This window comes from Scyliorhinus canicula, chromosome 6 (genome assembly GCF_902713615.1).
Source record: "Scyliorhinus canicula chromosome 6, sScyCan1.1, whole genome shotgun sequence".
NCBI classification, from domain to species: domain Eukaryota; kingdom Metazoa; phylum Chordata; class Chondrichthyes; order Carcharhiniformes; family Scyliorhinidae; genus Scyliorhinus; species Scyliorhinus canicula.
In genome coordinates this window covers 92079428-92094328 of record NC_052151.1, presented here as the reverse complement: position 1 = coordinate 92094328, position 14901 = coordinate 92079428, and the positions used below count along the sequence as shown (strand labels likewise).

Here is a 14901-nt window from a genome sequence, read left to right as displayed (position 1 = left end):
GATGATCAGAAATTATGCAGACAGTTAACACGTAGCAGTATCAGAAAGCAGACAGGCCAGTTTCCAGCAACTAAACTAAAGCTACTTTTCCAGCTAGAGGTTTAGAAGCCAGTTTACTTCAACAAGCGTCTAAGTCTTGTTGGCTGTGATGTGTGTGTGTGGTGAGTGGAGTCCACCGATTCTGTCCCGGTGTAAACATTTAGCACTGGATTCTTCCACCCCACCTGCCGCAAGAATGTCACAGGCAAGACGTGGGCAATGGAGAAGTACATTGACCTCGAGCGGGATTCTCCGGTTGCCAGGTGGATGCAGCCAGAGAATCCCGCCCATAGTCTCTGAAACGGAGGACCCCCATCGGAATATTTATTCTTCAGTTTTGAAATAGGGAAGTTTTTTGGTCAAAATTACTGACTTACCTATTCGGGGAATTAGAGAAAATCATTGATCCAAGCAAAAGCAGTTAATTTTAAAGAACATGTATTAGGTGATATTCACAATCATATACTTGATGTCCTCAGAAGTGTGCTTCCTCTGATGCCTAATCTGTTACCACATTTAACAGTTTAGCAGGTTTGAGGAGCTGCTGTTAACCACTGAAAGAACAAAAGAGGGGGTAGTGATCAAATATGGTCTGCCTCTGGGTTGCAGGTCTTAAGACACAGAAGGTTCCTGAGACTTTGGGAGCCTGAAAGGATGGAAATAACATTGGCATCTCCGTCTTTTCATTGTTGAGTTTGGTTCAATGACCAAACCAATTCTAATTAATCTATTTAGAGAGTGGCGCAGTGGTTAGCACTGCTGCCTCACGGCGCTGAGGACCCGGGCTAGATCCTGAACCCGGTCACTGTTCGTGTGGAGTTTGCACATGCTCCCCGTGTCTACATGGGTCTCACACCCTCAACCCAAAGACGTGACGAGTAGGTGGATTGGCCACACTAAATTGCCCCATAATTGGAAATAAATAATTGGGTACTCTAAATTTTTTTTAAATATATAAATCTATTTTGGATATCCAACAAGTAAGCCCTAATTTCTCTCGCCAGGATCCATGCAACAGAGATGCTGCCGCAATAAGTGGGAGAAACTGACTGCTGGAGCTGGATTCTCCGCGCCCTATTTCTGGTTCAGCATGCCAGCGGGAAGCTCCGTTTCACCGGCTGGTCAATGGGGTTTCCCATTGTGGGCAGCCCCATGCCGTTGGGAAACACCCGTGCTGCCGGCAAAATGGAGCATCCTGCCGGCAGAGAATCCAACCCACTGTCACGAAGCATGCTGATGTTATCTGTGAGGGTATCCCAACTTGGAACACCAGTTCATGGGGATGTATAGTTTTGTTTTGGCATGAGGACACAAGTGAACCCCGCAGTGTGAATAAACAGCCCAGTCATTGTGTAACATTTATTAAGCACTGTTAAAATAAAGAAAAGATAAAAACACACAAACAGGACTACTCGACTCTCAGGCAATTACAGTATTTGAATTTCTAAATTCATGCACAATTTATGTAGAACCAAAATATACCTATGATAGCTGAACTTTGTAAGACATCCCCTGTCACCAAACAACATCCAAATTAAATAACCAGCTTATAGTTACCACACAATACTGGGATGATGCTCAAGTCTGGGAATTCTCTTTTCCTGGTCCAGGGAAGACATTTAAAACTGCTGTGATGAAGGTTTTCTACACTGCCTTGCCTCTAAGACTTAGAAGATTGTTGAAGTAAACTGGCTTCTAAGCCGCTAGCTGGAAAAGTAGTTTTAGTTTAGTTGCTGGAAACTGGCCTGTCTGCTTTCTGATACTGCTACATGTTAACTGTCTGCATAGTTTCTGATCATCCAGCCAATTATACCTTTGTTCCTCCTTGATTATGTCTTTTGTCTATTTGACTGTCTGCCCCATCAACATCCTCAACTATACATTAACATATGTAGACCTCATGTTAACTGTCTGCATAGTTTCTGATCATCCAGCCAATTATACCTTTGTTCCTCCTTGATTATGTCTTTTGTCTATTTGACTGTCTGCCCCATCAACATCCTCAACTATACATTAACATATGTAGACCTCATTGATGATTTCCAATTATCTATGTGAACTGTTTCTACTCATAAATCATTCATTCACACGTTATTCTTAGCTAAAATGTCTTTTAAACTCATTAAAGGAAGAGATGCCAATTACTGGACCTTTTGAATACAGTCTACTGATGTCTCTAGGCAGATATCCACATATTGTTGAGGGCTGGGCTGGGCTGGGCTGGGCTGGGCTGGCTGCAGAAGGGGGAGCTGGAGGAAAAGGGGGAAGATGGTGGAGGTGGTCATGGGCTGGGGCCTCCAGGTCGAACTCCGCACATCACCCCCGGTACCCCTCCCCTCTCCTCCCCCTCCCTCTCAACTCCAACACCCCCTCTCCACCCCTGCCCTGTACCCAAGGGTTCGATGATGGAATGGCCAGCTCCCATGCAGGGATCACTATGCTGACATGTTTACAAAGTCTTACCTGATAGCAAGCAAGCAGAAAATTTGCCAACACCTGGAATTGTCTCTTCACATCATGACCCATTGTTATTATTTTGCAAGCCACAAGAATCAAAATTCAGTCAGTTAGAAACTTGCACAACCTATTATGATAATAGTAAAATCTGTTTACAGGTTTTCAAAAATTGAGAGGAACAATTTTATTTTGGACACTTATTTCCTATATTGAACTAACTTTCTCAAACTGCTCTTTGCTTTCCTTAGATACTCTTGGAGTTGGGTGTGAGTCAAATGGAATCTATTACAGGCATGGGCAGATGTTCCAGCCACACTGTCACTATAAATGCACATGTGTGAATGGGGCATTTGGATGTACGCCCACCTGTACAAAGAAATTGGCAGCTGGCCAATGTAGAAATCCCAAGGCCATAAAGATATCTGAATATTGCTGTGAGAAGTCTATTTGCGATAAGACTGGAGTGAAGATTCAGCAGGCAGCAACATATAGAGTAATGCCTGGTAGGTAATTTAAATAAGCCCGCGCAGTCTAAAGTTTAAAGATGTATATACCTCAGTTGAAAAGGAATAGCACAATTGGTGATAATCAGCCAAGTCAATGGATAGCTCTTCAACTTGTTTGATAGGCATGGGATTGATTTGATTGTTTTTTAGCCAGCTAAAAAGAAGATGTCTCTGCTTAAGGTAGATTACCTGAAATACTGGGAGGTCCCATTTGGCAGTTCTGCTCTTGAAAAGAATTACAGAGTAGCATTGATATTGAAGGAGTCTGCAAATGTGTGGATATGAAAGAATCAAGCAGGTAAACTGGGAATTAAAATCCAAATAAATAAAAATAAAAATTGCCAGCAAGTACAGACCATGTAATGTTGGTGCAGAAATATTTTATAATGCAGCCTTCAGATAGCTAATTCTAACATTTAAGGAATGTGAAATTTCAGCATTTCCATTTTTAAAAATGAGTTACTATATCGTGAGAAAAGTGATTTCTATGCAGTCAAACTACAGACTGCTTATTTTTAAAGTTACATTATTCATATAAATCAAGGAAGGTTTCAGAAAATCTGGGTTTCGAACACCGACATTTATTTTCTTTGAATAACTTTGTTTAAATATTATGTGGGTGACATAATCAGGACAACTTCCCTGTCCAGGAAGACGGTTTGATTTTGTAAAGATTCAATACAGCAGCAAGGCCAAACATGTTTGGTCAAATGATTTCCTTCAGCCTGGTAAGCCTCAGTAGTTCTATGCTTAAATTTATGCTCTGTATAGAAAAATTATAGTATGTCGTAAAAAGGACATCATTATAACTTGACAAACCTGCAATATATTTTGGAATTGGAAGGAGAAAAAAAAAATATATGTGGCAAAATAAACATTTCCATATTACCACTTCACCAGACATTCCTTCTAAACTATGTGCAAAGTTTTACCGGCTCTCTAATGGGTTTTTACATAGGGGAGGTGGGCTGGGGGGAGGGTTTTGAGGTTGACGGGAGCGGTTCAGGGAAAGGGGGGGGCAGGGGGAGGGGGTTCACAGAGTGGCGGGTAAACTTGTTCAGGCCTTGGGCAATGGAGGGAGCACTTCCATTACTAGCTTACTTTTGAGACTGAGCACCCCGACCCTAGGTTGAGGTCCACTGGGTGCTCCTTGTAAGCCTGCCCTTAAAATCAGAACCCCCATTGGAAATATTTTGCTCTTATCTTTATTTCAATAGGATATGGGAAGACCAGCTTACAATATGTAAATAATTAATTTTGCTGAACATGTATTAATTCTACAACTGATGCTTTATTAAGCAATTTTAATTTAGACTTAAAATGATGAAATAATGAAGGGAAGTTATTGTTTAGATTGCAAATTCAATCGCTATTTTCCAAACTATTTCACTATAGTTGCTATGTGTTTGCCTGGACCCTAATCTCATTATATCGCAGAATCGCAGAATAATACATTCCAGTCCCTAACGCTCCTCCCAGCTCTTCCTCCCACTTACACTTAACCTCCTCCACGGGGGCACTCTCCCTGTCCAGAAATCTCCCATACATGTCCGCCACTCTTCCCTCCCCAATTTAATCCTCAGATAGAAGTTTATCCTGCAGAACCAGGGATGGCAGCCCAGACCCATATCCTGTCATCTTTTCCATTCTTCCTCATGGTTTGCTATGCTCTGACATTTGCCATTGTCTGCAATTTTCTACGTCCATGCCTAAACAATTTCTGTATAGGCACATCCAAAAAAAATAACATTAGCTAATCTTGCTAATCTGAGATAAATCCTGTTAAGATTCCCATAGAGACTGATAACTTTTAAAAGCAAGGAATCCCCACGACACCGGCAGAAAAAAAACCTATGGTTAAGGTTTCACTGACCACCGAAAACTAACATAATTCAAACATAAATCTATGTTTGGCAAGGGATATTTCAATCAATAAAGGTAAATTCCACTTGAAATAGTCCAGACACCAAAGCTATACCTCATCTAGTTGTGCTTTACTTACCATACAAATGTGTCACTCCATGCAATTCCGCAGGCTTTCCAACATGGCCTTCATTAGGTAGGTTATCTCACTGTCCACTCAATTGTTTCTGCTCTTGAGGTGCATTCACCAGCAGCAGTTTTCCACCTGAAGTCCACGGACACAGTTGATACCAGAAAGGCAAACACTTACAAACTCTCTCACTCGGAATACAACACTCCTCATGGCACAGAAGTCCCAGAGACTCCCTTCCATTTAAATGATGCGGTTGGCTCTGGCAATACTGAAACAGCAGCAGTGGGTCTTGTCCAATTCACAATTCCCTAATCATCTTGTCTTCAGCTCCCTGTCCTTTGTAATTGTATATGAAGAAGCAATGGTTTAGTAGTAGTGTCGCTGGACTAGTAATCTAGAGACCCAGAGTCATTCTCGGGGGGTGCGAATTAAAATCCTGCCATGGCAGATGGTGAAATTTGAATTCAATAAAAATCTGGAATTAAAAGTCTAAAGGTGACCATGAAACTATTGGTGACTATTATAAAACCCCGTCTAGTTCACTAATGTCCTTTAGGGAAGGAAACCGATTGTCTTTATCTGGTCTGGCCTACATGTGACTTCAGACCCACTGCAATGTGGTTGACTCTTAAATGTCCTCAGGGATGGACACATCCTGTGAATAAATACATTTTATTTTTAAAAATAAAGATGGTATTTTACATATTTGCTCTATTTTCCTTCTGTCCCACAATAATACTTCTGTGATTCTGAGAGACTTGCTTCAACACAGAATCTGGTCTGAACTGTCAAACAGAAATCTAGTATCTGTTGAGAGCCTTGTTTGCTTTCACTGACTCGTAAATTCTGAGCTGTCTGTCCCAAAGACAGACTGAAACCCAACATCAATTGCAATTAGCTCTCTATTTACCCTTTGCTTCTTATCCATATGACAACTTTAGGTAAAATTAGCAATTCTTCCTGCTTGCTAGAAAATCCATTTACTCCTTTCTGAATACTCATCTGTTTATCTTTGGTGCGAAGGGAACATAACACAAAATGATAAAAACAGATATAGGTCATCGCAATCCATATAATTAATGCTTTCTATCCTTCAGCAATCTTCCTCTTTCTGTGCAATTTCCTCACCTTTAATACCTTTAAACTTAAATCTGAAGTCAAATTAAGTTTTGCCTATATTTGTTTATATTACCAGTTTATAAGACAAGGCCTGTAATACAGTGGAAGAAATGCCGGCTTCAAACAACTCCATGGAGCTCATGTTCAAAGTCCTGTGACATAGGAATTTCAGTCAGAGTAACAAATGACAATACCAAATGTGAACTTGAGAGAGAAAGTAGACTGTGCTTTATTCGACCTTGTGACACAAGACTCTTGAAAAATATGAAGGTAAATCACTTCAGAAATAATCTATTAGCCACATTAACAATATAATTTTTTGGGTGGGGAAGTGGGTGATGGAGAGTGACAGAAATAGAGTGAAAATATTATTATGATTGCATGGAGGTATATATTCATGTACCACAGCAAAATACAATCTAAAGTTAACCGCCATTCCATTGGTTAATTTGGTAGTCTCAGGTAGAATTCGTAGGTAAACATAATCATATGACTTAAATTTATTGATTGGGGGAGGGCTGAAATTTGGGATTTTCCAGAAAGGGAGTGAGTGCAAAATGTGTGAACCTGGATGCTTTATTCATGCAAGATAAATTCCAATCCACATAGATCCACACTTAGTTGAATTCCAATCCACATAGATGGGTTCTTCATCCTTGCACAACCCAACATCTCAGAAATAGTTTAGGGGCATGTCCAGAGTGTTCCAGTTTCCCACGGAATTCCACTCAGTTTTCCCCTTTTAAGCAGGTGCAGCTTCCTCTCTTGACCTATAACGCACCAGAGATATGACAAAAAAGGTAGTTAATCCTGAGGAGTTCAATTACTTTCAAACTACAACTCTTCTCCCTGTGAGGAGATTTCTTTTCTGGCATTGGGTATTTATTTCGCAATCTTTATTGGTCAGGACTCTTGGACTCACTCAGCTGCTCCTCACAGCAGTGGCATGGGACCTTTGCCTAATTTGAGGAAGAAGATGGTCCATGACTTCTGTGCGGATGTACAATACTTGAGTACCGTTCCTGTGATGCTCTCTGGTGCCAGTTTCGCCTCGATCTATAGCCCTCTTACCTCTGTCAGGCTTTTGGATTCAAGTTCCAGTCCAGGCACATGAGCATATAAAATCAAAAAGCTGACACGTCAGTGCAGTGTTGAAGGAGAGGTCCTGTCTTTCTGAAGTGATGTGGCCCTCAGACAGACGAGGCATGTCCCATGGCACTATTTTCACGGATTAGGAGGGGAGCTAACACTATGTCATAGCCGATATTTATCCCTTGATCTATATCACAAAACAAAATCATCGAGCTCTTTTTGCATTACATTTTGTTGGATCTTACTGTGCACAAATTTGCTGCCATGTTCTGTCCATTGCGCCAATAACTCGGGCAGCACGATAGCATGGTGGTTAGCATAAATGCTTCACAGCTCCAGGGTCCCAGGTTCGGTTCCCGGCTGGGTCACTGTCTGTGCGGAGTCTGCATGTCCTCCCCGTGTGTGCGTGGGTTTCCTCCGGGTGCTCCGGTTTCCTCCCACAGTCCAAAGATGTGCGTGTGCGGGTTAGGTGGATTGGCCATGCTAAATTGCCCGTAGTGTCCTAAAAAAAAGTAAGGTTAAGGGGGGGGGGGGTTGTTGGGTTACGGGTATAGGGTGGATACGTGGGTTTGAGTAGGGTGATCATTGCTCGGCACAACATCGAGGGCTGAAGGGCCTGTTCTGTGCTGTACTGTTCTATGTTCTATGTTCTATTTACATCTTCAGCTCAATAAAGACTGTCAAGCTTTCTCCTTTGGTTAAAAAAAAACAAAAGCCTCAAAGATGAATAATTGAGTCTTGCTGAAAAAGAGACAAGCCATTGAAGCATTTTGTCTTCCACTCATTAAAACAGATAGAATAATACAACATTTCAAAGGGAACAACAATTTATCTTGCATGAATAAAGGATACTGATTGGTTGGCAAGTGGATTCTGATTCATTGAGGCATTACATGGAGAAGGCAGTAGGGAACAGTTGCTGCCCATGCTTTTAACTGAAAAAGACAAGTGGAGATTATTCCAACACACTCCTGGCTCATGCCTTCTGGATGATGGACAGAACAAAGAAGATAGAACAAAGAAAAAATTACAGCACAGGAATAGGCCCTTCGGCCCTCCAAGCCTGCGCCGATCCAGATCCTCTATCTAAAACTGTCGCCTATTTTCTAAGGATCTGTATCCCTCTGCTCCCTGCCCATTCATGTATCTGTCTAGATACATCTTAAATGACGCTACCGTGCCCACCTCTACCACCTCCGCTGGCAATGCGTTCCAGGCACCCACCACCCTCTGCGTAAAGAACTTTCCACGCATATCTCCCTTAAACTTTTCCCCTCTCACCTTGAACTCGTGACCCGTAGTAATTGAATCCCCCACTCTGGAAAAAAGATTCTTGCTATCCATACTGTCTATACCTCTCATGATTTTGTAGACCTCAATGAAGTCCCCCCTCAACCTCCGTCTTTCTAATGAAAATAATCCTAATCTACTCAGCCTCTCTTCATATCTAGCGCCCTCCATACCAGGCAACATCCTGATGAACCTCCTCTGCACCTTCTCCAAAGCATCCACATCCTTTTGATAATGTGGCAACCAGAACTGTACGGAGTATTCCAAATGTGGCCGAACCAAAGTCTTATACAACTGTAACATGACCTGCCAACTCTTGTACTCAATACCCCTTCCGATGAAGGAAAGCATGCCATATGCCTTCTTGACTACTCTATCGACCTGCGCAGCCACCTTCAGGGTACAATGGACCTGAACACACAGATCTCTCTGTACATCAATTTTCCCCAGGGCTTTTTCATTTACTGTTTAGTTCGCTCTTGAATTAGATCTTCCAAAATGCATCACCTCGCATTTGCCTGGATTGAACTCCATCTGCCATTTCTCCGCCCAACTCTCCAATCTATCTATATTCTGCTGTATTCTCTGACAGTCCCCTTCACTATCTGCTACTCCACCAATCTTAGTGGCATCTGCAAACTTGCTAATCAGACCACCTGTACCTTCCTCTAGATCATTTATGTATATCACAAACAGTGGTCCCAGCACGAATCCCTGTGGAACACCACTGGTCACAGTTCTCCATTTTGAGAAACTCCCTTCCACTGCTACTCTCTGTCTTCTGTTACCCAGCCAGTTCTTTATCCATCTAGCTAGTACACCCTGGACCCATGAGACTTCACTTTCTCCATCGGCTTACCATGGGGAACCTTATCAAATGCTTTACTGAAGTCCATGTATATGACATCTACAGCCCTTCCCTCATCAATCAACTTTGTCACTTCCTCAAAGAATTCTATTAAGTTGGGAAGACATGACCTTCCCTGTGCGAAAACATGTTGTCTATCACTGATAAGCTAATTTTCTTCCAAATGGGAATAGATCCTATCACTCAGTATCTTCTCCAGCAGCTTCCTTACCACTGACGTCAGGCTCACCAATCTATAATTACCTGGATTATCCCTGCTACTCTTCTTAAACAAGGGGACAACATTAGCAATTCTCCAGTCCTCCGGGACCTCACCCGTGTTCAAGGATGCTGCAAAGATATCTGTTAAGTCCCCAACTATTTCCTCTCTCATTTACCTCAGTAACCTGGGATAGATCCCATCCGGACCTGGGGGTTTGTCCACCTTAATGCCTATTAGAATACCCAACACATCCTCCCTCCTTATGCCGACTTGACTGAGAGTAATCAAACATCTATCCCTAACCTCAACATCCGTCATGTCCCTCTCCTTGGTGAATACCAATGCAAAGTACTCGTTAAGAATCTCACCCATTTTCTCTGACTCGACGCATAACTTTCCTCCTTTGTAACTGAGTGGGCCAACCCTTTCTCTAGTTACCCTCTTGCTCCTTATACATGAATAAAAAGCTTTGGGATTTTCCTTAACCCTGTTTACTAAATATATTTCATGACCCCTTTTAGCCCTCTTGATACCTCGTTTCAGAATGGTCCTACATTCCCGATATTCTTCCAAAGCTTTGTCTGTCTTCAGTCACCTAGACCTTATGTATGCTTCCTTTTTCCTCTTAGCTAGTCTCGCAATTTCACCTGTCATGCATGCTTCCCTAATCTTGCCATTTCTATCCCTCATTTTCACAGGGACATGTCTATCCTGCACTCTAATCAACCTCTCTTTCAGAGCCTCCCACATATCAAATATGGATTTACCTTCAAACAGCTGCTCCCAATCCGCATTCCCCAGCTCCTGCCGAATTTTGGTATAGTTGGCCTTCCCCCAATTTAGCACTCTTTCTTGAGGACCACTCTCGTCTTTGTCCATGAGTATTCTAAAACTTACGGAATTGTGATCACTATTCCAAAAGTAATCCCCGACTGAAACTTCAACTACCTGGCCAGGATCATTCCCCAATACCAGGTCCAGTATGGCCCCCTCCCGAGTTGGACTATTTACATACTGCTCTAAAAAACCCTCCTGGATGCTCCTTACAAATTCTGCTCCATCTAGACCTCTGACACTAAGTGTATCCCAGTCACTGTTGGAAAAATTAAAATCTCCTATCACCACTACCCTGTTGCTCCGACATCTTCCCATAATCTGTTTACGTATTCGTACCTCTATCTCACACTCACTGTTGGAAGGTCTGTAGTACAGCCCCAACATTGTTACCGCACCCTTCCTATTTCTGAGCTCTGCCCACATCGCCTCATTGCTCGAGTCCTCCATCGTGCCCTCCATCAGCACAGCTGTGATATCCTCTCTGACCAGTAATGCAACCCCTCCACCCCTTTACCTCCCTCTCTATCCCGCCTGAAGCATCGATATCCTGGGATATTTAGTTGCCAATCATGCCCTTCCCTCAACTAAGTATCAGTAATAGCAATAATATCATACTCCCAGGTACTAATCCAAGCCCTAAGTTCATCTGCCTTACCTACTACACTTCTTGCATTAAAACAAATGCATCCCAGACCACCAGTCCCTTTGCATTCATCATCTGCTCCCTGCCTCCTCTTCCCCTTAGTCACGCTGACTTCATGATCTAGTTCCTTACAAGCTTTAGTTACGACCTCCTTACTGTCCACTAACCTCCTCATTTGGTTCCCATCCCCCTGTCACATTAGTTTAAACCCTCCCCAACAGCATTAGCAAAAGCACCCCCAAGGACATTGGTTCCAGTCCGGCCCAGGTGTTGACCATCCAATTTGTAGTAGTCCCACCTCCCCCAGAACCGGACCCAATGTCCCAAAAAATCTGACCCCCTCCCTCCTGCACCATCTCGCAAGCCACACAGTCATCCTGCCCATTCTTTCATTTCTACTCTGACTACCACATGGCACTGGTAGCAATCCTGAGATCACTACCTCTGAGGTCCGACTTTTTAACTTATCTCCTAACTCTCTAAATTCTGCTTGTAGGACCTCATCCCGTTTTTTTACCTATATCATTGGTGCCTATATGCACCACGACAACTGGCTGTTTACCCTCCCCCTTCAGAATGAAAATGAAATGAAATGAAAATCGCTTATTGTCACGAGTAGGCTTCAATGAAGTTACTGTGAAAAGCCCCTAGTCGCCTCATTCCGGTGCCTGTCCGGGGAGGCTGGTACAGGAATTGAACCGTGCTGCTGGCCTGCTTGGTCTGCTTTAAAAGCCAACTATTTAGCCCTGTGAGCTAAATCAGCCCCTGCAGAATGTTCTGCAGCCGATCTGAGACATCCCTGACCCGTGCACCTGGAAGGCAATATACCATTCGGGAGTCTCGTTTTCGAACACAGAATCACCTATCTACTCCCCTTACAATTGAATCCCCTATGACTATAGCCCTTCCACTCTTTTTCCCGCCCTTCTGTGCAGCAGAGCCAGCCACGGTGCCACGAACCTGGCTACTGCTGCCTTCCCCGGTGAGCCATCTCCCCCAACAGTATCCAAAATGGTATACCTGTTTTGGAGGCAGATCACTGCAGGGGTCACCTGCACTGCCTTCCTGGTCTTTCTCTGCCTTTTGGTCACCCATTCCCTTTCTCCCTCAGTAATCCTAATCTGTGGTGTGACCAATTCGCTTAACATGCTTTCCATGACCTCCTCAGCATCGCGGACGCTCTAAAGTGAGTCCATCCGCACCTCCAGAGCCGTCATGCGGTTTAACAAGAGCTGCAGCTGGACACACGTGAAGGGGCCAGGGATATCAGCCACGTCCCTGAGGTCCCACATTCAGTAAGAGGAGCATAATACGGGTCTGAGAACTCCTGCCCTTTGTAATCTTAAAATTAACTTAGTCCAACTGTAATATCAAATAATAGCTAAATTAAAAAGGAAAAAAAAAGGAAAATTGTTACCAATTCCACGTTAAAACTGGCACTTGATAACAGCTCCTCCACAAACCACCTTTTGGATACAGTGACAGCAATGCACTGATGCAAATTTCCCCCGCAACAGCCAATCAGCGGCTCCACTCTGCTGCCCTCTGCTGGATGCTTGCCTTCACTTGAATATGGAGGGTGTCTTGCTCAGGTACACCTTCTGGATACAGTGACCGCAATGCACTGATTCAAATTTTCCCCGCAAAAGCCAATCAGCGGCTCCGCTCTGCTGGACAGGCTTTAGGGAGTCAGGAGGTGAGTTGCTCACTGCAGAATTCCCAGCCGCTAACCTATTCATGTAGACACAGTATTTATATGGCCGGTCCAGTTAGGCTTCTAGTCAATGGTAATGCTTCAGGATGTTGATAGTTGGAGATTTAGTGATAGTAATGCCATTGAATGTCAAAGGGAGATTCAATGGGGTTCTCTATCGTTGGAGATATTCATTGTCTGGCACTTGTGTGCGGTGTAAATGTTAGTTGCCACTTATCAACCCAAGCTGAATTATGCCCAGGTTGGACAACCTATGAGCACAAGCTGCTTCAGTATATGAAGAGTTGTGAATGGTATGAACATTGTGCAATTATCAGCTAATATCCTTACTTATAATGGAGGGAAGGTCATTGATAAAGAAGCTGAAGGTGGTTGGGCCGAGGACACTACCTCAAGGAATTCCTGCAGCGATGCCCTGAGCCTGAGATGATTGACCTCCAACAACCACAACCGTCGTCCTTTGTGCTAGGTACGATTTCAACTTCCCCCTTATTTCTATTGATGTCAGTTTTGCTAGGAGTCCTTGACACTTGGGCTAATGTCAAGAGCAGTCACTCTCATCGCACCTCTTGAGTTCAATTCTATGTCCATGTTTGGATCAAGGCTGTAATGAGGTCAGGTGATGAGTAACCCTGAAGGAACCCATCAGTGAGCAAGTTATTGCTATGTAAATGCTGCTTGATAGCACTGTCGGCAACACCTTCCATCATTTTGCTGATGATTGAGAGTAGATTGAAGGGGTGGTTATTGGCTGCATGGGATTTGACCTTCTTTTACAGATATTTTCTGCCTGTACTTTCAGTAAAATATTTGTGAATTTTTAAAAAATTGTCTCATTTCCGTGCATTTTGCCATGAAGAAAACAAGATTTTATAACTCCTTCAATATGATCCATATTTCTAAACTGCATTTAGGATATTAGGCAGTGAGTAAACAAAGTGTCGCCACTTCAACAGGCATCTCCACTTCAACAGGCATCTCCACTTCAACAGACATCTCTACTTCAACAGGCATCTCCACTTCAACATTAAGGAATCAGATTTTTTGGGGTTTAGTTTAATAATTGTTCCCTGCCTGGAGCTGCCTCGACAAAATTGGCTATACCATAAGCGTAGATGGTAAAAATAGAGCAAAATATTAAAGTACACTCAGGGAAGTCTGATCTTGAATAACTTTGTAAAATAACATAACTACTGGCTGAATGGTTTTTGATTAATGAACAAAAATATGCTATATATTTTTCATTTCTTTCCCTATTAGAAAGACAAGATGTGTCTACAGACTCTTAGGTATTCCAAGCCTGAAACATTTACTCTCTCGGGTTGCACAAGTAGAAGAACGTACAGACCGATATTCTGTGGTACATGCTCAGATTCCCGTTGCTGTGTTCCTAACAAAGAAAAAACAGTGAAAGTAGAATTTAACTGCACTGATGGAGAAATCGTCATGTGGAAGATGATGTGGATCACATCTTGCAAATGTCAACAGGCCTGTATTGACTCAGAGGACATATTCTCAGATCTGAAATTGCTGTAGTACATTATGTGGTTTATACCTTCATTGAGAGCTGTGAGTGAAAAAATAACAATTGTACATGCCTCATCCTCAGAGGAAAGTGAATTTGCTTATACCATTTCCATTCTTATAGAGCTAAACTGTATAAGGGAAAAATCAAAGTTTTACAGCAACAGAACATCTGGAGATATACATCAAGTGCAGTATCTTCCACAAGACTTCCACAAGACCTACTTGATTACACAAATAACTATTTTGTCACTTAGTAAAATAGGATTGATTTGCATAGTATACCTGTAGTTTCTTTGCATGAGATTTTCCTTAAATTGAATTTCTGTCGAACTTTGTATAGTGCAGCACAATTCCTTTCCTATAAAAGTCAATATCAAATATGTTAAAGGAAGATAAAACGAATAAACATCACTGCATTTGATAAGGAGCCACATCAAAGATTATTGCATGAAATAAAAGCTCATGTTGGAGACGGTAACGCATTGGCATGAAATGAAGATTGGCTAGAAACAGAGTTGGCATAAATGGGTCTTTTTCCAGTTGGCCAGAATATGACAAGTGGTGTGCCATAGGGATCAGTGCTGGGGGCTATTTACAATTCATATAAATGA

The 14901-nt window shown here is 42.6% G+C and overlaps 1 protein-coding gene across 1 annotated transcript in view; it reads left to right on the top strand.

Annotated features, from left to right (window-relative positions):
* The window catches only part of ccn6 (cellular communication network factor 6), a 50417-nt gene extending 35899 nt beyond the window's left edge, over positions 1-14518 (top strand). The window contains exons 3-5 of the mRNA XM_038798792.1: positions 2745-2999; positions 6194-6387; positions 14024-14518. Of these exons, the coding sequence (XP_038654720.1) occupies positions 2745-2999; positions 6194-6387; positions 14024-14299 (725 nt within the window). The 3' untranslated portion in view covers positions 14300-14518. The remainder of the gene's footprint in view (positions 1-2744; positions 3000-6193; positions 6388-14023) is intronic.
* Positions 14519-14901: the final 383 nt, after the last annotated feature.